Source organism: Lampetra planeri, chromosome 26, assembly GCF_965212315.1.
Source record: "Lampetra planeri chromosome 26, kcLamPlan1.2.h2, whole genome shotgun sequence".
Lineage (NCBI taxonomy): Eukaryota > Metazoa > Chordata > Hyperoartia > Petromyzontiformes > Petromyzontidae > Lampetra > Lampetra planeri.
Window position 1 is genome coordinate 5060799 of NC_136132.1, and position 25172 is coordinate 5085970.

Consider the following 25172-nt stretch of genomic DNA (forward strand, 5'->3'; position numbering starts at 1 on the left):
ATAATTCGCTGCAGGGACATTGTCATGTAAGTGCTCCTGCTCTTTTTGAGTGGCCCCGTCCCATTAGCTAAATTTCAGGCGTGAAATGCCCCGTGACCTTATTTTCAAAGAGTAGGCTGCGACAAAGTGTCCCTGAATAGTGCGCGTTGGTCACGAAAAAAAATGTAACGGCGACTCCGATTTTTATTTCTTTAATTTCGCCAGCGTGTCGAGGGCACAGAGCCCTACTCTTGTAAGAAAAAAAATGCTCAAATGAGCTTGTAGGCATGCGACTCGCTCTGGTTGTCACGCGCAGACAGGAAAACATGAAATAAATCACATAATGGCAGTGCGTGGCATGGTTGAGAGTCAACGCCCCGCAATCATGAGCACTCTGTTCATAATTTGCATGCCCCCACCCCCCCATTGCAACTCGGTAGAGGGACTGGAACCAAACACAGCTGTGTGTTTGTGTATTTTCATTGCCTGCTTTCTTTCACACCTGGCTTAGCGATGGAGTGTTAATAGCGAGTCTCTGACAGATGCATTGCACTAACAGCGCAGGAGAGTTGCATTGTTACGGGGTGGTTCAATTGCTTATACAAGCCATTGTGTGTTTTTGTCTGTCTCTGAGCATCAATGTCTTACACCCTCCACTATCCCTTTGTTTTGTGTGTGTCTCGATTGAGGAAAGGTCCCTATGGGTGATGGTTCTCTATTTCACATCTCCACAGTGGCTTTGGGCTTAAACATGAGCAACACCAGATACCGTGTGGAATGTACCAACAGTGTCGCAAGCCGAATGGTTATTCGCGCGTGCACTTCCTTCAAGGGTTGACATCACTCACATTACCGACAGCTATACCGCATCTCGATTTATCTTCATTATTGCTCTACCGCATTGAGGTTCGAAGCTGTTTGTGCGTGTCAACTTTCAATCGCGGCGTTATACGCGAGGATTTTGCGTCACTTTCCGTCCACCCCCCTCCCACATCCCTGCACATCTTCCAGAGTGGTGCAGTCCGGCGAAGGGGAGGGCTTTTGCGGCTGTCAGTGCCATGTGCACGGGAGCTACGGGCATAGAGAGAGAGGAGAGCGAGCGAGAGACGCGTGTGTAAGGAGCGGTGCGGAGTGGTGCTGAGGTGCGTGCCTGCGTGAGTCGGAGCGAAAGCAAAGATCGTCGTCGTCGTCATCATCATCAGGCAGCGGCAGTGAAGCGACACGGAGGAGGGGAGTCGTTGCGCACAGCAAGCAGAGAGGATGGAGGGCGGAGTGGTGGTGCCTGTGGATTTCAGCGACGTGGTGAAACAGGGCTATGTGAGGATGAGGAGCAGAAAGCTTGGGGTAAGTAAAAAAAACACACCGGCAACTTTGGCCCTGTTGCTGTTATCTTGTCATTTTTTTCTTTTTTTGGGGGTGGGGGTGTAAGGTTTTCTGGGATGATGTCATCTTAACTTGGTGGTTGAGCAATATTTAGAAAGTTAAATTGTCAATTTGTTTGGGTGTAGGGGGGGTTTGGCACGGCATACGCAACAGACGTGCTGTTTGCGGGTTGTACGTGTTTAAGAATTGCCTTTGAGTAAATAAATGGTGGCTTATAAAAGCCAATAACCCCAGCATCATTAACGTATCCGTTCTTTCTTTCATAGGACTGTGGCTGGATGTTAACATTGGCTTGTTTAGAAGTGAATTACTGTACATGCTGCGTACCGTATATGTTTATACAATTAATAATTAGAATTGCATTGCCGTTGAGGTAAAGCATTCACATGTTTTGTTTGCAGTTCTTAGTAATTGGTAATAACAATTCAAATACCCTTCATCCAGAAAAGCCTCACTGAACCTGTATCTGGATGTGTGGTGGCAAATTATTTTCACGAGCATTTAGCTTGTAGGAAAGTACCTGGAGAAATCATACACACAGATAGATTACAGAATCCAATAGCAACTAGGTGCATGTGGGTTAAAATCTGGTTAAAGGTACTTCAGATGTCTTTGCCTTTAAGCTGGCAAGTGTTTAGCTGGGCTGTGGTATTGTATTGTCTTTTTTAAAGTTCACTAACATTAAGATTGTGCGACAGATTTCTGAAAATCCAGACCCGAGTCGTCACCCGTTTGATCCCTACTTGTGAGTGGATCCCAAGTAATCCCAGATTAGCCCCCATAGACACATTCAATTCCACGAGCAATTAATGTAAGGAATAACTAAAATGACAAAGTACGCGATGATTTTTTTCTTCTTTTTAGAATCTGCTCATATTCTTGGTTCTTTCGGTAAAGTCACCTAGATAGAAAACAAAAATGTAAATTAAAAGCAAAAAACCCCACGATGTTTTGATCGCAACACAAGCGGTCTTTTTTTTTCTCCTCTCCACCTGATGAAGACCACTTGTGTTGCGATCGAATCATCGTGGGGTTTTTTGCTTTTAATTTTGATTATTGTTTTCTATCTACGTGACTTGACCGAAAGAACCAAGAATATGAATTACTGCAATCACGAAAGTTTTAAGTCTAAATAGAATCTGCTCATTTACCGATGGTCGAATGGCATAATGATCGTGATGTTCAGATTGTGTCTGTCTGGCTGATGCGTTTCTTTGGACTCTAATAATAATAGACAACTCCGAATATTAAAGCCACCTTTTTGCAAAATTTATTTCTCTGCAAGGTATATCGGCAGTGTGCGAGCACACGACCAAGTGTTTTTAATCGCATTTAAATTGACCGATGCAAATGCTGCTTTGCAGATGCAAGCAGCATATACATAATGCGAACATTCAAACCAGCATTACACAGAGGGCAGTATAATGATAACAATACACTGTTCAATAACCATAAAGCATTAGAAGACAACACACAAAGCCAAATATAGAAATTTTAATAATACTCCCTGTTGCACCGATACTCACTGCGAGGTTCTGAGAACAGCTTCTGTTAGCGAGCACCTGTTACATCGTGCACAGCTCGTGACGGCAAGAAAGTGACCAGAATCGCATATGCCCAGCCACCTACCTACCTGTGCCTTACCGGCACTCCTGTTGACACAGTGCACCCACGTAATCATTTAGGTCGAGTCGCCCTAGGATGACCGCTGACCGTTAAGGACTACAGATTCTGATTGACACAGATGCGCTTGGATAGGGATTGAGCTTAGTGGCTGTATTTACACACACATGCACACAGAGTACAGTATGAATTGGAATGGGCTGCCTGTGACCGATGAAAGATTTCTGACAAAATGAAATTGTCCTGGATCAATGTCCAGTGATTTAGACAGATTTCCAGAATTGAACGACTGTGTTTAAAATACAGCACAGTTTCTTTGCATGCAATACAAGTGCTGTATTACTGAACTGTAAACCATCATACTCGAGATCAGTCAATTATAATCAATCTGGCAACTTGGCCAAATCTATTTGTTATTAATCGTGGTTATTGATCGGGGCTAAGTGGTACAGCTGTTGAGTTTGTGGCTCGCACGTGATAGGCCGTGAGTTAAAATCCCAGACGTGGATCAAACTAAGCTGTTTTATCCCTCTAGAGTGAATCAAACGAGTGTCACTTTGCAGGTAAGACATCAGTTGTTTTTTTCTCTGACCATAGGAATGTGGAGTTCCCACCACTGGCTCATCAGGGCTCTAAACAAGAGATTATCTGCAGCTCATTATCTATGCTAATTTAAGATATAAAACCACTATTTCCTTTTTAACGTCACCATGGTACTGTGGAATTCTATAAGCGTACAAATGGCCGCCGAAAGCTTTGTTCTAACATGCCCCAAATATACGACATAACTACACCGAACAAGGAATGGTGAATGAATGTGCATATTTTCCAAAATACAGCTTTACAATTTTAGTAAACCTTCGCTTCCTTTTTAATACCTATGTATTTCAGGCTTTTTTTTCTCCCCAAGTACAAAAGCTACCCTGTCACATTGCTTCTAAATTGCATGTTTGGAGGGGGAGGAGAACGAGCTACCATGCCTTGGGTATGGAAGTCAAGGTTCTGACATTCTCACGGCCATAAAATGGGTGGCTACAGATGCACGTTTAGCAGCTAATGCACCTGCAGAGGTTTTATGGGCCTTTGTGAGCTTTGGGGCACAATTGGACTTTGTTTTTCTAGTTGAAGAAAAAGAAACACGATAAACCCTCACAACGATCAAGCAATCAAACTAAAGGAGTCCTCAACTTTACCGTGACACTTTTAGAGGGACCTCAACTCGTGCTAAAAAAAAAAACACAGTCAAGGCACATTTTGCTCGGCATGATGTCCCACGCGTTGTTCGCTCCACGCGCTCGGAGATTCTCCAGAAACGTTGAACGCGTTCAACCTGACAGCAACACGTCTGAGAGCGAGAGAGCTTTGCAGTGCAACCGAAAAAAAAACCGACACGATACTACGGTACAAAATGAACCTAACGTTTCATCGGATCAATTTACACTTCACGAGAGTGATGTTTGATGAGCGTGCGGCTGCGGCTGCATGTTCGGTGGGTCGTGGGCCCCCATCTGGACATTCTAAATCTCTCCGCTACGCGCGACAAAATCTGCATAGCGAGCGGAGACGCTGGATGGAGTCGGGTCTGGAGGCCGATGATGGGTGCGAGCCTCTCGTGTTACCCCGAGCTCTTCGCCAATTAATGCAACGCCCAAGCAGAGAACACAAGCACTGTATGTGCGGCCAGGAGACATCTCAAAGGCTGTGCAGTTTGTTCAGCTGCTTTGCTACGTCGCCCATTCTGGATTGTGTTTTTTTTAATGACTGAGGTTTATATTTATGTACATGACTGCAGTGCGAATTACAGACGTGTGTTTGTTCTGCTCTGCATACCCTAGGTATACAGAGTTTGTCTGATATTGTACGCTCTGTATTATAGCGTACAGTGTATGTTATATAGTGCATCTAAAACACAGTAAAATTCCTCTTATCTGCAACATTTATTATTCGCGACCCAATATATGTCTGTTATAACGTCTGTTATCTACAGATGGATTCTTACAACTCACTTTGTTTAAAGGGGTAAGATGAGTCAACTGGAAGTGGTCACTTTAATTCGTCGCATTATCCACATTTTTTGTTACAGATTATAAGGCCCGTGTATAATTTCTGAGATAATAGTTGTTATTGTTTTTTGGGATCAACAGAATGAGAAGTCCCCTCATACACACCCCGTTGTTTCTCCACCATCGCGAATGCGTTTTGCTGTAAACACTTCTGCACATTGTACAAATAAAGTGCAATGCTACATTGGCAGTAATTCACAAGCACAAATCACGCGAACTTTTATCACATTCGTGTGACGAGTACTGCTCGAAGAGGGGAAACACACACACAAGGTTTTGTTTTGCCAATGCCCCCCCCCCCCCTTCGTGGCACAGAGAAGAACAAATGCCGATGAATATTGTATAACCTTTCTTTACATGGGCAGGGTGTAAATGTTATAGACCCGTGCTCGTTGGTGCGTGCCATATATACTCTGCCGTATAAAGCACAACGCTGCGTATATTGCACGGCGTATAAACCAGCATTACATGCCAAATCACGCGGGCCAAGTTGTTCTGAAACCCTAACTGTTCGCCACTTGCTCAATGCTACGAAGAAGAAGAAAAAAAAACCACCCCACAACATTTATTTGCGAGAACGGAGCGGATGTTTGCTTGTCCATTGCCCAATGCGCGCCAGGGGCTGCCGGGAGAATTGCTGGGACCCTCTGTGTGGTCCCCATCGGCCTTTAAGAGGCTCCATTATGTGTGGATTTTGCGCACTCGACGTCAGCCGAAATACTCTGCATGTCGCCCGTTGCGTCGCCTTATTCGTGGCTTAACGTGGCCGCACCGAGAAGATTTTGTGCTCCGAAGACGTGTGAACACGCGCGCGTTACCCCCCCCCCGCTCCGCCACCAGTGTTTTGTCGTAAACGCACGTGCTCTCCGCCGCTTTTGGTCCGAGGATGAATTAACACCACGCGACGCTTTATCTTTGCACATCATCATCCAGTGGCTTCAATCCTCTGGTGAATTCAAGGGGGGTGGGGGGGGGTGTTCGCAATTCACGAGCGCCTACCTGTTGATTGACTGACGTGAAACAATAGACACCGATGCAGCCACGAGCTCGCAGAGTGTGGCTTTATCTTTTACATTTTGCTAACCTGTGTCATAATAATTGTTCATGATAAAGAGATGTATATAGAGTAAACGGTAATGTACACTGCTTTGTCAACGCACTGTTGGATGAAGGTATCTCGCCGTGCATTGTCGATGCGGGTTCGGCAAGCGTGAGACCAAGGTGTATTCAGATTTCACTCAACGCCGATTTCAACCACAGGCGAAATTTTGACTCGGGTAACCAGGCACACAGTGCATTACCATACGTGCATTCTGCATTCTCAGATTAACACAGTTGTTGGCTACGTACGGTGTGAATGAAGTTCTCCATACATATGTACGCAAGAAGATGCATGATGCATCAGGCATGCATATTTTAAAACAGACACAATGCATGCAGTGCTTACAATGATTTATGCCACTTGGAAAAATGTGCCGTGATTTTGTATTATGCTGCATTAATTCGTCATTTCAAAGTCGTTTTGGTGTGACTCAAATAATCCTTCAAGCTTCCCTTCCAAATTTGTGCACATATGCGCCTTTACAACTTGCATGAAGCCATTGCATTCTTTTCATCAACGTGTGGCTGTGTGCGCGGATTACAGGCAGCGGTCTTGCCAGTTTTCATCTGTAAAGAGAGGCGGAACTGTATATTGACCAGCATGAGTAAGAAAAATGACTTGTTTAAGCAAGGTCCCTTGTGGCATCACCCGTCAGAATTGAGCCAATAAAATTAAGCTTTCCCCACGTCCTGCTTTTGCTAAGATTGCTTCTTTTTGAAGTTGGCTATCCTGGGAAACGTTAAATCCTTCCACAAGTCCCAGCTTTTGTCAGTTACGCAATGACACTCCACTCAAGACAATGGGATTCGTGGTTGTACTCCCCTCTTGTGGCACTGTGAGATATTCCTCTTCTGATGTCAGGGTTTTTTTTTTAGAGCTCAAACTAAAACGAGGGATACTTCCGCTGCCGTACGCCCAATAGCGCCACTTCACTTTGGCACTCGGCACCGAAATGATCTGACCCCCCCCCCAAGCTAGTGACAAAGTTGGTAAAGACATATAACTAACTGGCGTGCATTCGACAGCAGTGTCAGATTGCACAATGGGGGTTGTCTATTGGCGAGGCTGCACATTGCTTCGTACCGAACATTGCACATTGTACTTTTAGTTCTTTTGGTAAAGTTACGTAGGTAAAAAATGAAATAAAAATTAATAAAAATAAAATCACGACGTTTCGGAGGCAACACAAGTCTACGTTGCCTCCGAAACGTCGTGATTTTATTGTTTTATTTTTATTAATTTTAATTTCATTTTTTACCTACGTGACTTTACCGAAAGAACTAAGAGTATGAATCCTTGCAGTCACGAAAGCTTCAAATCTAGAATTGGACATTGTGTCAGAAGGCTCGCGTTGGAAGACGGTCGCTCATTGGGCTTTCGAATGCATCAACATTCACGTCACACCTCCTTCGCAAGTCCCCCTCCCTGTTTAAATCTGACGAGTCTTTTTTGCTTGTTTAGAGTCGGTGTGTTGGTAGTCAGCGTGGCCCTGAAGTTACCCCAGTTTCTGAGATCTATGCAATTTGTTGACAACTCGTGTACACCATTCTTCGTTGACAATCATTCTCGAGCTATGTACAGTAAAGGAGACTCCTCTTAGCTGCAATGTTATGGGGAATCAATGTCGTGGATCTTATTATCTGTGAGGTTATCCGTGACTGTACTCTTTATCCATGAGCCAAACAACCAAAGATAACCCCCGCGGATAATAGGATTCATTTTAATTTTTCCGTGGCAGCGACTCCTATCCGAGAAAAAATAAAGACTAAAGTATGAGGAAGCTGCTCCACTGTGCATTATAAGAAAAATCGTGGAAAGGAAGAAATGGGACTGAAAGATATTCGGAGTTTTCGCGGACCCAATCAGCTGCCGTGTATAAGAGGAGCTGGGGGGGGGGTAAGAAAGCTGTGGATAAGAGGAGTTCTGTGTCTATATTTGGGGAGCGGTGGTGTCGCGGTTAGCGCGCTGCGCATCGATCCTGACGACCTTGGTTCGATTCCTGCTCACGGCCAATACTGGTGGCAATTACGGTACCTGAACCGATCATGGGCCTCCCCTAGGTCGACTCGGCCGCCAATGAATATCTGGTTCGTTGTGTAGTAAACATCGCCACTAGGGATACGGCCGGGCGTGGTATTGGCCACCCACCCCCTCGTGTGCTGTGGCCGGCCTTCATAGGTGCTCGCTAACAGCACTTGCCCCAACAGCCTGTTCAGGTTATACGGGGGATCTTTGTCTTTACACACACACACACATATACAAACTTGGAGCCCTTTATTTTTAATACTTTCAAAGAAACCTTAATGTTAGGAAACGGCAAAATTTCAGGAAGTCGCTCGCAATCTCGGGCTGAGTTGTAATACTTTTCCGAGCGCTCCGCCAGCCCATTCGGTGCCTCCGCTGAGCGAATACAACAAGGGCATACAGTACGCAGCATGCAAAATACATGACGGTGATTACGACGGTCATAATAACTACGTTGCCGTATTATGACCGTCAACATTTCCACGATAGTGAATTCTATCTTGTGACCGTGTTGGCCATTTGATGTCGCAGGTTTTTTTTGGGGGTTTTTAACCGACTGTCGTGTCATTTCGGTTGTCCAACCGTCAAGTCGCCCAGGGTTGCCAGCTCTGAAGAATGTCTCCCGATGCCCTAAGAGGGGGTAGAGAGCTCTGAGGCCCCATGCATTGTCTTGAGTGGGGTTATTATTACACGACCGACAAACACCGGGGATTTTAATGTGCTGCAAAATTTCCCAGGGTGGCTACTGCAAAGAGTGGTCAATCCTGGGGAAACCAGGACAGGGGACACCAATGCTCACTAATTACCAGCGGGGGGTCCCTCACCACCGCCGTTCCCCATCTCCTTGTGTGGCCACTTCTGATGGTCGTCACCTCGTGCCCTATAATGATCCCTTGATGCACTACCGGGCCGCTGTGCTGTGGGAGGCAGACAGAGCAACATCAGATTAGGCGAGAAGGGCGTCAGACGAGAGCCGCTGTGGCGTGCATGCCCCATTCATGCTTGATGCAATCGTTGCCCGTAAGGTTTTTTCTGGCTCCCGTGGTTTTCAGGCTGTGTTTTTTTTTTCCTCCAAGACGTCAGATTGCCTCAGACGATAGCTTCCCAATGACAATAGGTATCTTGCACAGGGCAGAAAATGCTCACCCACAACACAAAGATACCCCGTGTAGCCCTTTAACAGACTCTTAGGGCAAGGGATGTTAGCGAGCACCTATGAAGTCCGGCACGGCACACGAGGTGGGTCACCACGCCCGACCGCATTTGTCTCCCAAGTGGTGACGTTTACACACCGGAACCAGGTACTCATTTGAGGCTGAGTCGACCTAGGGGAGGCCCAGGACCGGGTTCAGATAATCGCCACTGGTGTTGGCCATGAGTGGGAATCGAACTCAGGTTGCTGGGTTCGTAGCGCAGCGCGCAGACCGTTGCACTACCACTCCCCACTCACCCAATCACCCACACACACATACAAAGACACACACGCGCATAGCAAATACATTGCAAACACATGTTGGGCAATGAAGTTCATACCAGTAAAGCGGCGCTTTGGAGACAAGGATTTGTGGTTCGCATAGATTCATGAAACTTCCCAACGTGATGGGAATTTAGGTGGCCAGAATATGGCAGTACAGCAAGTGGGTTCATGAACCCATGTGTGCCGACTTTTGAGTGTTATCCCATTGTTTGTTTTTTCTCCGGTTACTCTGCTCTGCTGCCACACGCCAATCCCTCGTGACAAATTTATTGTAACAAACAGCATTGTGGTAACATCTGTCAAAGGAATCTTGTGAGGGTTAGGTAAGTAAAAACATAGGGACACAGATAAGAGGGCAGTCACTCTTCAGAAAAATGAGCACTGACAAAGAAAATGGAACAAGGCTGAAAAGTGTGCGATAACAATGGATAGATGATCTTTTTGTGGGGGGTGGGGGGGGATTACATTGAGAGATGAAAAACCAGGGACAACACGGATCAGGTAACGAATGCAAACTATTGACCTTGTACCGACTGCTAAGGAAACTCGAGTAGGCTTGGGCAGGACACATTGCTTGAAGGGATGAAGGCCCCATGGACGACACCGGTACTGGATTGACACCCCCCCTCCCCAAAAAAGAGGATAGTACCGAGAGAAAAGTATACGTCCACCGTGGAGATGGAGTGGTGAAATGCGCTCGCGTATGCGAGGTGAGGTGGATTGAGCATCGCAAGACAACGAGAGATGGTGAAGGCAAGGTGGGGATTGGGGGGGGGGCAGGCTCCATCCAGCAGTGAAGAGAACACGCCTGATGATGATGATGATGAAAGGGCAACTTAGTGCATGTTTAGTCTGTGCAGATGCCAATCATTGCACGAGAGAGAGAGAGATGTCCTGTTAAAGGAGGAACACTCAGATATGGATTTCATTAGGGGAGATAATGATCTGACACAACACTGGGTTGAGTGGGGGTCTAAAACAAAGCAATTATGGAATCCATACTGTACATCATGTCTGCATTAACAAGAGAAGTCTATTTTAGTGCGCATGATGCATTATAGGTGTGAGCGTGTCTTGTTTTGGCTAAGATTGATTTTCACTGTTGCGTGTGAGGATCTGTACGCCGTGTACAGTGGTGAATTGACTTGTGAGAACTGTACGGGTCTTAATTTTTCCGTATTTGTTTACGATGCACACTTTACGGTAATAATAATAATACTGTAAATATTGAGTTACAGTCGCTTGTCAATTCACCGCATTGCTGGCGAAGGCGTCACAACATACTGCTTCCGCCATGGGGGTTGTTTGACCATACTTCGCCTTTTTGAGGAGATAGCCATTTAGATATCGCTCACCGTTGGTGTTCGACATGGCCCAGAAATATAACTCAAGTTCGCCGGGTTCATATCGCAGTGCGCTAACCACTGCGCCACCGCTCCCCTACAAGGCTGCAGTATTTACATACGCGGTGCTCTAAATTACACGCTACTTATTTAACAAACATGCGCACGCATTTACGCGGACTACGATTAATATCCCCGCCATTGAGCTCTGACATTCCATAAAATCCTGCCTTGTGTAAACACCCACACGTATGTATATTGCAAGAATGTGTAGTGGGAGAAGGAAAACTGCGTCACGTGTTCCTCTCTTTCAAACAAGCATTCATGCTGAATGGGGGTACCATATTTCTTAACCTTTGGACTTCCCAAACCCATAAAAGTCAGCTGAACCAACATGGGATCATTCATCAACGTGTCACAATGTACAACAGTTGTTAAGCCGCCCTTACTCTGCACCTCACCCCTGATCCCCCTCTTCACACGGGAGCCAGCGGTAAGGTGGAAACCATCGTCTCAGAATCTCTCTGCTGTCTGCAAATAGGTGCATTGTGTGCGCAGAGTGTGGCTCTTGCAGGCTAGGACATCGCTCGGAATCAAGATCTTTATATTTATATACTGGATGAATCCGATGAACTATAAAGCTCTTTTTCACAGATGCCCAGTAAACTATAGAAGGGAGGTTTTTGTTGTTGTTGTTTATAAGATGTGAGTGTAGCACACAAACTTGTACAGCTCAGTCTCCGTTTGCACCACACCACAGGGTGTCATTATTAGACGTGTGTGTGGGCGTCATGGATGCTGCCGTGGTGTGAAATGGTTAGCACACTGGCCTAGCAATCCACAAGTTGCCGCTTCAATTATTCCGGCACGGCGGTTTTAGACAACGGTGGTGCAAGCTCAATCCCCCCCGTTTCTGCCCATCCAGCAGCACCACCACCACCGTGTAAATGGGTACATCACAGTCCAGCGACATGTGGTGGGCTGGAGTGCGGGTGCGTCCAGTGCTTCCAAGAAATCTGCACAGACGGGGAAGAGGAGGCAGAAGTATTTTCGAAGCGGCCTCGAGTGGAGGTCTGTCCGCGAGCAGTGGCGTGAGAGAGGAATCGAACGGCTGCGTCTGTCATGGCATTTTACAAGGGTGGAAATTGGAGGCTGTGCAGGCAGACATGGCAGCAGGTTTCTGCGGGGTTGGAGATGGCGGTACCTGAGGTTGGGAGCGAGATGGCAAGGACAGGTACAAACAACGCCTTCTTTTTCCCAAATCGCGTGCGGCGAAATCCACGTTGTTTAGAAATTGTATGCAGTGCGGCAGGCGACTTGATGAGTGTCTTGAATTGGATTGGCGTTGTGGCTCCTGGCTCAAGGGACCACAGTCTCCATCTTTGAGTACTAATTTAGCACTTCTAAGACGTGATGTTCTAGGCCAAGATTATGGAGATTATTGCTCTGTGTAATAGGTTTTTAAACGAGGCTCTTACTTGGTTACAGATAAAGGTCATCCCATCAGCCTAATGTGTAACGAGTTTATGAGCCGGCTACAGTCACTGATGATTCTACGACTATAATATTTGTGAACAAATTAAGTCGGCCTTGAGCGAGACCATCATCGCTTCATGAGCACGGAACATTTTTTTCCATTGAATCAGTAAAACAGGTGAGATTTATGGAGACGCTCGGAGGAGTTCTGAAATATATCTTTCTCGGCCAGTTCCCTCTATAAAGGTTGTGAAGAGGTCATACGTGGATGTTTGTGTTCAGCACTTGACAACAGACATTGAAAGTGAGATACAGTGCAACACCAATGTACCCCCAACTCGCTGGAGACTGAGTTGCAGGTGGATGTGTGACCAGGTCAGATATGTGAACATCTCTCGATAACAGATACCCCGTGCACAAATTCTACACTTGGTGTGAGCAGCTAGCTGGTCAGGTGGGATGGGTCACAGTGGGATTTGCGACTTAGGGGAGCGGGAGTGTAGCGGTTCGTGTACTGCGCTACGAACTCAGCGACCCGAGTTCGATTCCTGCTCAAGGCCAACAACAGCGACGATTATTTGAAGCGGTCCTAAGCCTCCCCTAGGTCGACTCAGCCTCACATGAGTGCCTGGTGCCGTGTGCAAGCATCGAGGCGGTCGATAGTGGTGCTGGCCACCTGCCCCCTCGTTTACCGTTCCAGCCTTCATAGGTGCTCGTAAACAGCACCTTGCCCTAACAGTCTGTTAAAGGCTATACGGGGGATCTTTGTCTTTGTGTGCGACTATACTCTGTAATAAAAAATAAATAAATATAGAAAGAGTTGTATACATATATAATATGCATCGAATATAGATTCTTCGTGTACAACATAGGTGTAAATTCAAACTCGCAATTTGTGGGTTGTATAGGGGCAGTGTGTTCCCGGGAGAATCCTTTGAAAGCCGCGCGCAATCTGAATTGCAGGCATGCTGTGGCCTCCACTTTGAAAAGTATTTTTTTCCTGAGGGTTGCGTGATGTCATTGAGATGGCGCCGGTCAGTGTCTGCCGATGATGTAAACGAGAGTAAATTATATGATAACGCGGCAGGGGGGTAGTCAGAACGTAATGCGATAAACGCCAGCTTTCTTTCAGCGCCACGGGCAAAAAAAAGGGTTTTTTTTTGTTGCCTATTCTTTCTGTTTTGTTGGGACAAGCTCAAGAGCCTGTGGTCTGCCTAACTCTACCCACGCCAGACTCGTGGCTATTATTAACAAGTCCCGGAGTCCTTTTGCTTTGTTCAGGCTGCAAAGGATGCCGAGTGATATTCCGTGAAATGGCAAAAGCGGCGAGGCACTTATTAGCAGCGGCCCCAGTGAGTGTCTCCCAGCGGCCGCTTTCACATCCGACGGGAACACGGCGACCCAAAATGGATCGCGTACGCGGTGCACATCTCTGTGCGTTCGCTGACTTTGTCTACGCACTTACGGTCGTTTATAACGTGCATAATTAGGCAGTTTCGGTACAATAGATTTTGTGTGCGTGCTAAATGTCATAACGTTATTGTGGGGAGATGCGTTCATACCTGTTGTGCTTAAAATATGTTTAGCACGCTGCTTATAAAAATGACTCTCTTATTCCAAAGGTACGTGCAAAGGTCTGCCTTTCGCTGGACTCCTGCCGATGAAGCAAATTAGTTTTTAATTAAAAATTTAACCTTAGCACACTTGCAGAAACCACAAGGCTGTTGTGAATAAAAAAAGGGTGTTTTCTTTGATTGGAGAAACCTTGGGAATAAGATCACTGGGTACACAGACCAAATCCGGCCAGGTGGCACTGGCGGTTAGAGCATTTCACCTGCGAGTTCAAATCTTGGTTAGGGGTCATCTCGGCTAATCAGCGATCTGGGGGGGGGGGGGGGGGGGCGAGTGGGTGGAGCAATAAAATGAGCCACACTTTGTAAAGATTCGGTCGTCGTCATGCTACGGAGGTGGTCAAGAACACAGCAGCCATTCGCTTGTTTGAACGGAGATATTTTGACGATCTCGATGACAATACAGTGCAGTGTTTTACAATGCTTAATTGTTCAATGCAAAGTATTGGCGGTTGTGTTTCCTCATTTACCGGGTGCGGTGACGCACACTTGTAATCCAGCACGCACAGCAGTAGTCGGGGTTGGTGTATCATGTCGATATGTGAAACTCCCAAACCTGCTGGGCTAGGAAAGGGCAGTGCAACAACACATGAGTTCATGAATACATCCGTACAGACCTTATAATAATAATTATTTCATTTTATATAGCGTTATTCATGCAATTGCATCCCACAATGCTGCAATTCAATTGTCCTGTTCCATACACAGATAGTACATAAACAAAACTCCACTACTTAGAAAATGAAAAAAATGAATACGTAAATAACGAGAACAAAAATATATACTCGTAACAAGAAAAAATAATCGCAGAGAAAATCAATTAAAATAAATAAATCCGTTCGGATTCATACCCCAGACCACAATCCTAACCTTTAGCAGCGGTATCCCCTCTCATGTGGAGGCTTTCTCACGCACACAACAATGCCCATGTGGTGTTGACCAAACACCCCAATCCAAGGACCCCTCTTTAAAAACAAGACTTTGGACCCAACAAGGGTGTCCAGGATTAAAAAAATAAAATCCTTTCAACAAAATATGCAAAATAAATATTAGCGCGTGTACATTGTTCAGTTAATGTAGTCGGCGCAACGTTAAACTCCTAGCGCGTCACATGACACCGCAGCAGTAGAATGTGCAATGTAGCGAAAGGTGTGGCGGTTGAAATCGGAGTGGTCGATAGGTGTCCTCATAAATGAGTAATTCTGCTGCTGCTTGGGAGGAACACCCGGGGCGCGAGTGCTGTGTGCAACCTCACGATTGGCGTAATGGGAGCTCGGATAAGGCTCATGCTGCTGCTGCCGCTCAGTGCTCCTCAGTGCTGCTCACGGCTGACGAGGGCCTTAATGAGCATCTTTACTCCGGCACACTCACAACCCCTGCCCACCGCCACATACCCCGTGTGTCCATCTGTCCCTGTCTGTCGCGCCCTCCGACCACGTCTGACTCGAAATGTGAATCTTGTGAAGCGCTGTGATTCATCTTCTTGGTTCTTTCGGTAAAGTCACGTAGAATGGAAATAATAAAATAATAAAAATAAATTCTCACGACGTTTCGGCCACAACGCAAGCAGCCGTCCTCAGGTGGAGAGCAGGTCTGTCGAGAAGACAGCGTCTGAATGAAAGTGCTGTGATTATTACGTCAAGGGACATCCTTGTTCTGCTATTTGAACTTCTTGGGAATGATAGACTAATCATGTTAAGGAAAAAGCTCTGTACTGACTCACAATATTTACATGTATATACAGTATGTTAAGGAGCTTCTTTCACCTGCAAAGTATACGAGCTGTCTAGCGGGGTGGACAGCATTCATATTTTTGTTGCGCCCATGAGCATTGAGTGCAAAGGGCAATTTACGATTGGGTTTTCCGTGCAATCATTGGTCACTGGAGCTGAACCGCGAAGCTCTTCATGTGAGAATCTTTTCTCTTAATGCTTACCCAAGAGAGCCGCCCCGGAGCTTGAACCCCGGATCTCAGCGGTGCTGGCTGAGTAAACCGAGTTAAGAATGGGCCTCTTGAGACAACCAGACATCTCCGACGAGCGTATTTTAATTGACAGCAAATGCTGTAGAGCGCGTGCGTGTGTGCGCGTGTGTGGTTAACTAGGGCCGGAGTTCGTGTTCTTTCCACACGTATCATTAGACAACATTCGCGTACCGCGTAGAGGCTTGTGGGTGATTAATTGTTAAACGCACAAGAGTGTGTCACCCCACGTAAAGAATAAAACAACAGAGTGGACCAGGTGGTTCAGAGGTCAGAGCACTGTGCACCGGTACGACAGCCACTCCCGAGTCAAGCGAATTCTTACGTGCAGTGAGCTCATGGTATCAGCCCGGTTACCAATTACTGCACAAAAAAAATAATCCCATTACATTTGACTTTTTCACTTATTTGGCAAAATTTCAGCGCTAGGGAATTAAGACATTTAGTTGGACTGCCATATGGTGAACGTATCTCTCTAGCAGCACTTGTAATAAAGTGCACACCCTCGCGTGAGGATAGATCTGGTCACTTTCAGGGATCTCGCAAGTTGGTCTGTGACATCCCATTCCACAGACCGTCCTCTTACGCGTAACGTACCCACTGCTCTGCAAGAGTTTCAAATGGATTTTTCGGCCCAAGGCAGACATGATGCCAGTAGCACAATTGCAATAACATTGGGGACAACGGCCAAGTGAAAATCAAAAGAATTGAAAAATAATATTCAGTCTATCAGAGCTATGGGGGGGGGGGGGGGCTTCTGTAGCAATTCAAATTCTGGACAAGTTTAGACTTTAAGGTATCCACAGTCAGGCCTGCTCAGGGAATGCTGCTATATTGTCTGATGCTAAGTTTTGTCTTATAATTGGTTTCTCGAAGGCCTATAGGAGAATGAACGTAACATTATTTTCGTTTACACAGAGAGAAACCCTTGTCTTTTAAAATTATTCCTAATTATCATGCACTTTAATGGAAAACTGGCGTGTATATACTGTTAATGGGGAGCATTCAGCATGGACAGCCAATTCTAGATTTGAAGCTTTCGTGACTGCAAGGATTCATATTCTTAGGTTTTTTCGGTAAAGTCACCGTCACAGCACGCTTGCTGATACAGCAAGCGTGCTGTGACGGTTCCACCTGACGACGGAAGCTTGTGTTGCCTCCGAAACGTCGTGATTTTTATTTTATTTTTATTTTACTTTAATTAATTTAAATTTTTTACCTACGTGACTTTACCGAAAAAACCCAAGAATATGGACAGCCAAGACACGAGTGGTCTGTGAGAACCGTAGTTGAAACCCACTCCTTTTAGAATAGCGTCTACCATTATGCATGGGTGTGTTGTGATTTATATACAGGTCTGGAAGGGAAACGTGGGAACAAACACCCCTGGCATTTGAAAAATGGTATATCCCATGGTCATTGTCCAACACCTTTTGGTGCACTGCAAGTGCAGTTTGAAGTAGCTGTAAGCCGGAACGGCTCATTAACGTTAACGAGGGGACGAGAGAGTGTGCGAGTGTAGGTTGTTATGAACAGGTCACTGACAGTCCTTGTGCGACAAAAATGTATCTTAACAGTCGCCGTTTATTAATTTTTATTCATATTACAAGCTGAAAATGTGTACTTTTGTAGAATATTTTATTGCTGAAATGTGATGAAATACAATTGCACTTCAAGTGCTAACGTGAAATGACAATGGCGAGGGCAGGTAACCATGTATTTATTTAAAATAAAGGCGTTAATGTTTTACTTTAGCATTTTCAGAGTAAATAGTAAATTACTCTCTGGATTAGTGGAATGGATCAACAAAGAACCCTGCAATTTGAGTTGTATTCATGGCCACGGCTAACATCAGTAGCGAATGATATCTTAATTGGTCCTGGGCTCCCCCCTCACTTCGCTGGACTTCACGACCAGTGCGTGATGAACAATGCTGAAAATAGCCACCATGACGAACACGGCATTGAGAAACCTTCATCCAGCAGTAGAACACATTCCTGCGGAGGGAGCTGGTAGGAACGTTGGGTTGCTCGGTCAATGGCCAGGGTCAACGGCGGCGTGGTGTATTCCGCTAATTTGCCCGACTGTGAGGGCGGGCACAAGCCGGCGTGAGTAGGTTAAGTTGAGTTTTATAAGGGCACCACGGGGTGACCAGCCCCTCCCCACCCAGCCCCTCCCCACCCTCCCCTTCCCACCCAGCCCCACCCTCCCCACCCAGCCCCTCCCCTCCCCACCCAGCCCCTCCCTCCCCACCCAGCCCCTCCCTGCACGATGGACCGACACAATAATCCCCTGTGGGCTGGTGTAACCAGGATGTTCCTACCAGTATAATATTATTTGTTATTATCTCAGCAAACAAAGAATTGGCCGCACACTTATTATTCCCTAATCCTTACAGTCTCATCATTGCTTGGGTGCGGCGTGCGTATGCCGTCTGCGTGTATGTGTGTGATTGCATTGCGTGTACCATATTGTGCACGCCACGGTGGCGAGATGTTAACTACCTCGCCTGATGTACAGGAGGTCGTGGGTTCGACCCTGACACCTACATTTTTGGAGTTTGCATGTCCTCCCCGTGGTCGCGTGGATTTTGATCTGGGTCCTTCGGTTTTTCTCTCCATGTGTTTAGAGTATTTAGTTGCTATAAATTTCCGTGTGATAAGCCACTTTATTGAGCTGTGATTTGTATCCAGGTCGTTTCTGAAAAAGAGCCATATAGCTAAGTGGGTCTTACCTGGTCAAATAAAAAAAAGTTTTTAATTTAAGTTTAGCATGTGCATGCACCTCTTATCGTATACGTTCACACGAGCACATCAATTGCACGTGCGTGCGTGAGCGTATTTTTAACGGGCTTGCGTGCATCGCTGCAGTGAAATTGTGTGCGCACGCATTCTACAAGTGGCACTCTGCGTGTCAAGCAGGTGAAGAGGCGGTGTTTCCGTTCACTGAAACTTGTGCATTTTTCCAACAATCACGGCTGCGCGGTTGCGCTACGTATATGTGTGTGTCTATCCCTGGTTTTTTTTTCTGTAACAAAAACAAAATCTATCTCATAACTGCAGATTAAGGAAAAATCCATGCGGCCCCCAAAATCTCATTGCTTCGTGGATCAGACATTGATCCTGCCCGTTGCACACTCCATCCATGAGTACCTTTGCCTTAAACCAGCATCTGCCATTGTAATCACGACGATATGGGAAATAAGTAAATAAGTGCATTTGGTATCCTTGCCGTTTTTGTAGCACAAAGCTTGTCACGAAGGAGCTCTGTTTATGCCTTCTAAGCTTTTACAGAAACATTTCCAACTTTTAAGTGCACCCTCAATTACAGCACTGAAACCGCAAAGCTGCTTTCGCAAACGCTTCTGAAATGCACACACGCTCTGTGTGGCTTGCTGCGTTTTATATGTTGCATGTTAGAAGCCAAAAGCCAGTCTGTATGCATCAAGGTCACTTGTGTTTGTTTATAGTTACCGATACAACGTACCGCATATGCATGTATTTGGTTTAGAAAAATATTAATACTGTAATTGTACAGCCACTTGTGAACCAACAAAGAGGCTCTCCGAACCTAATGAATTATTTGCAGTAGGGTCTTGCTTCAGATGTTTGGCCAATTCATTAATTGACCGTGAAAGGAAACCGGAACTCTCCTACGATGTACAGATAGCCCATCAACCCGTTTACTCCACCGTGCCATGCATACCCCAGCCATCACTGCCTACCAAGTGGTCGTGTCGAACAAATGCGTCCATGTTTCACCTGAGCAAACCTAGGGGTGGCCCACAACAGATGCAATTCGTTAGATAATAATGTTGGTGGTTAGATGGCAAGCTCGGGTGTTGGGATTGTGCTGCGGAATGCTAATCGTCGCACGGTAACAAAGACGACGTAGGCTGTTGAGGCGAATGGTGTGCAGATGTACCTGTTGAGGCTGGAATGTCATTCCACAAGAGGTGGCGTGGTCAGAATCGTGCCCAACCACGTTTGTCTCCCGAGTAAGCTCATTTACACACCGCACCAGGTACTCATTTACACACCGCACCAGGTACTCATACATTGCACCAGGTACTCATTTGTACATGACACCAGGAACTCATTTACACATCGCACCAGGAACTCATTTACACACCGCACCAGGTACGCATTTACACATCGCACCAGAAATTCATTTACACGCTGCACCAGGTACGCATTTACACATCGCACCAGGTACGCATTTACACATCGCACCAGGTACGCATTTACACACCGCACCAGGTACGCATTTACACACCGCACCAGGTACGCATTTACACACCACACCAGGTACGCATTTACACACCGCACCAGGTACGCATTTACACACCACACCAGGTACGCATTTACACATCGCACCAGGTACGCATTTACACACCACACCAGGTACGCATTTACACATCGCACCAGGTACGCATTTACACACCGCACCAGGTACGCATTTACACACCACACCAGGTACGCATTTACACACCACACCAGGTACGCATTTACACATCGCACCAGGTACGCATTTACACACCGCACCAGGTACGCATTTACACACCACACCAGGTACGCATTTACACACCACACCAGGTACGCATTTACACATCGCACCAGGTACGCATTTACACACCGCACCAGGTACGCATTTACACACCACACCAGGTACGCATTTACACACCACACCAGGTACGCATTTACACACCACACCAGGTACTCATTTACACACCGCACCAGGTACGCATTTACACACCACACCAGGTACGCATTTACACACCACACCAGGTACGCATTTACACATCGCACCAGGTACGCATTTACACACCACACCAGGTACTCATTTACACACCGCACCAGGTACTCATTTACAGACTGCACCAGGTACGCATTTACACACCACACCAGGTACGCATTTACACACCACACCAGGTACGCATTTACACACCACACCAGGTACGCATTTACACACCACACCAGGTACGCATTTACACACCACACCAGGTACTCATTTACACACCGCACCAGGTACGCATTTACACACCACACCAGGTACGCATTTACACATCGCACCAGGTACGCATTTACACACCGCACCAGGTACGCATTTACACACCACACCAGGTACGCATTTACACACCACACCAGGTACGCATTTACACACCACACCAGGTACGCATTTACACACCACACCAGGTACGCATTTACACACCACACCAGGTACTCATTTACACACCGCACCAGGTACGCATTTACACACCACACCAGGTACGCATTTACACACCACACCAGGTACGCATTTACACATCGCACCAGGTACGCATTTACACACCACACCAGGTACTCATTTACAGACTGCACCAGGTACGCATTTACACATCGCACCAGGTACGCATTTACACACCACACCAGGTACTCATTTACACACCGCACCAGGTACGCATTTACACATCGCACCAGGTACGCATTTACACACCACACCAGGTACGCATTTACACATCGCACCAGGTACGCATTTACACACCACACCAGGTACGCATTTACACATCGCACCAGGTACGCATTTACACACCACACCAGGTACTCATTTACAGACTGCACCAGGTACTCATTTACACACCGCACCAGGTACGCATTTACACACCGCACCAGGTACGCATTTACACACCACACCAGGTACGCATTTACACATCGCACCAGGTACGCATTTACACACCACACCAGGTACTCATTTACAGACTGCACCAGGTACTCATTTACACACCGCACCAGGTACGCATTTACACACCGCACCAGGTACGCATTTACACACCGCACCAGGTACGCATTTACACATCGCACCAGGTACGCATTTACACACCACACCAGGTACGCATTTACACACCGCACCAGGTACTCATTTACACACCGCACCAGGTACGCATTTACACACCACACCAGGAACTAATTTACAGACTGCACCAGGAACTCATTGCAGAAGACCTTGAGGAGGCCCAGGATTGGTTCTGATACCACTTACCACTGAAGTTATCTATGGCTGAAAGTCAAACTCAGGCCGCTCCCCATTCGTCGTTGCGTCACCAAGGAAAAGCCTTTAATGCTCTTTTCTTCTTTTGATAAGCCACCTTCCAGCTTTGCGGCATATACGTCTTTCTCAAATTGACTCCTTTCATCATAGCTAACTTAATCATTAATCGTATGCCAAGTCTTGCTGGGCGTCGGAGCGGCAATTTTTCTGGCCGACAGAAATAAAATGCCAAATTATGCCCGCCGCGCTCATTTTTTTTTTTTAAACTAATGATGATTCCAAACTTGATGTCTTGATTATAGGCTAGGTGCTTTGAACAGAGTGTATACAGGTTTCATGTTGCATTATTATTTCGATTTTTCTTTTTTAAAGCTGTCTAGGCCTATGTACAATTTTTTTAAGTATATGTCGACGCAATGAGGTGTGGAATTAAAGTGTTTAAGAGCGGGGGGAGGTGGGGGGTCGGGCAGAGGGTACAGCAAGTGGGTTGTTGCTGACGAAGAGGAACGAGGGTGTTCGAGATGAGAGATGCACCGAGGAGAGAGACTCTGACACGAAGACGATGGAGGAGGAGACACGTGTGGAGGTTGACACAAGGCGATGAACACCAACGGAGACAATGCTGATACAGGACAGACACGGAGATAGACACAGAGACGATGAGAGATTGGGGCAAGGATACACAGAGGGAGACATAAATAAAGAGACAAGGAGTGAGTCACAGTGCATTGCATTCTGATAATAATTACAGCAATTAATTTATTTTCGGGTAAATGTTTTAAAGGTAGATCAGTATAGAATCCACGGCATGGGAAATGATATACTCTTGTTATCATATATTACCTAGAACATATATTTACAAGGTCACCCACTGACGTTAAGTGTTTACAAATGTCTAACTCTGAAACGTGTAGTGTCCATTGTCATTTATTTTCTTTGACGTATTGTGCGTGTTTTTTGTTTGTTAACCAAGCACAGCAAAAACAACAATGTAAAATAAATTCCGACGGTGCTATTATTGACGGGTGTTTGAGGGATTGCGGAGGCGATTAGGGGCCATCCATTTAGTACGTACGCAAAAATCTGTCAAAACTTGACCCCTCCCCCCCTCCCTGTACGCACGCGTACTTTTTACAACACCCCCCGAATTACCTACTATAATCACCCAGAAACAGAGGTCGCAAACGGGTTTTGATTCTTTACCCGTACCCGTACCCAGCCGCACCAGGGTCGCAAACGGGTACCCGTACCCGGCCGTACCCGTACCCTACCCGTACCCGGCCGGGTACGGGTAGGGTACGGGTATCGGGTACGTGATTGCGACCTCTGGGATGAAGCCATGTTGCATGCGCGGGTGGGTTGATTCTAGGAACTTGAATTGTGAGACGAGACAAGACTCACGGTCTACCCGTACCCGTACCCGGCCGCACCAGGGTTGCAAACGGGTACCCGTACCCGTACCCGGCCGGGTACGGGTAGCCGGGTATCGGGTACGGGTATCGGGTACCCGGTTGCGACCTCTGCCTATAAATGTCTGTCCGTCCCGCGCGTGGCGTCACTTCACATAAGGCCCACCCCCTCACGTGACGTCACTCCACATGGGCAACCCCCCTCATTAATAATCAGGAGCTGGACAATTTTTCTATTGAATATTTCAGATTTACTGCAATATTCACCCGTCCTTGGACGGGCAAAAAAATGCTCGTCCTATAGAACGGTCGATATTTAATCCACGCAGAAACGATCAAGGATTAATAATATTAACGTGTTTAAGCAAACAGACTATCTAACTGATTTGAAGGCCAATGTAGACAAATCATTATTATCGAGGCTTCACCCCGTTTCTTATGCGTACGTACATTGTCAGTTGACCCCCAATACGCAAGCGTACGCATTTGGGTTAACCCCCCTTCCCCCCTCCATGGGTACGTACCAAATGGATTGCCCCTTACCCTGTGCTGTCCGTCCACTGAGTGTTTGTTGTGGCTATTGGCGGGAAATGGGAAAGGCTCGATGTTTTGAGTATGGGATTGGCATAGCTCGTAAATCTGTCCACCCTCTTGACTCCACCTTTCCCCCTTCCCCATTGCTCTCAGTTCCCGTCTACAGAATAATGACTTCTCATTACATTAACTGCTTTTTGTATTTAGTTTGTTGTCCGTCCCCCGCACCTCCGATTAGCACGGATGGCTACGTACGGTGCAAAAGAAGTTAAGCGTCCAGTACATACATTCAGTTAGCTTCTGCTCACACGAAAAAACAACGATAGTTTAAACTGCGTCACCAACACGATAGATAGGCCCATTTTATGGATTTCCGATGCCCTGTGCGCTGGATAATAATTCACGTTTCGGTTGAACGGGTATAAGATAACCAAAAACCATGAAGTGGTGGCATGGTTTTTTGTTGTTGTTTTACCCCAGTAAGGAATAACTTTCAAAATAAAAACATATCATAATTCTCGAAAAATGCAATGCATAGCTCGTGTTTTGAGTTCAGCCTAATTTGGAGAGAGCAAACATGCAGTGAGTGTCTTGCTGAACTTTGTACTGTAGTAAAGTGCTGAACATCTGAGCATTTAAGTATTCCAACTGTCAGCCATCAATAGACACAATATGGCTGGCTGGTGGTGAAGGTAGAGATGTCTCATTGGAACCGATTTGTTGTAAGTCGGCGTGGTGCAGTTGCTGGCAGAGTAAGCTGTGTAGTTCACCTGCAGTTACGTTGTTTTTAATCGCGCTGCCAAAGTTGGCCGTGGAAAGAACAGAATCAAAGGACATTTTTTTTTTGCATTAAATCCATTGCTGCTGCATGCGGAGGGACCCACACACACACAGAAACACGCCCGCAACTTCAGTGAAGTTTGACAAGATGCAGAAACTCTGACTTGAAAAGGATTTTTGAGAGACGGAAACTGGATCACGTCCCAGGGTGCAGTGGAGTGGGGGGGTAGGGAACCCCCTTGAGCATTCTGTCCCTTGGCCAAAACGCCCACTACCACCACCCCCCACTGCACACCACCTCTCCAAGCGCTCGCCCCCCCCCCAGCTCTCCTACACGTT

At 46.4% G+C, this 25172-nt stretch overlaps 1 protein-coding gene across 1 annotated transcript in view; it reads left to right on the top strand.

Moving 5' to 3' along the window:
* The first annotated feature begins 1051 nt into the window (after positions 1-1051).
* LOC144727613 (docking protein 6-like) overlaps positions 1052-25172 on the top strand; it is a 52508-nt gene continuing 28387 nt past the window's right edge. The window contains exon 1 of the mRNA XM_078606560.1: positions 1052-1323. Coding sequence (XP_078462686.1) covers positions 1240-1323 — 84 coding nt within the window. The 5' untranslated portion in view covers positions 1052-1239. The remainder of the gene's footprint in view (positions 1324-25172) is intronic.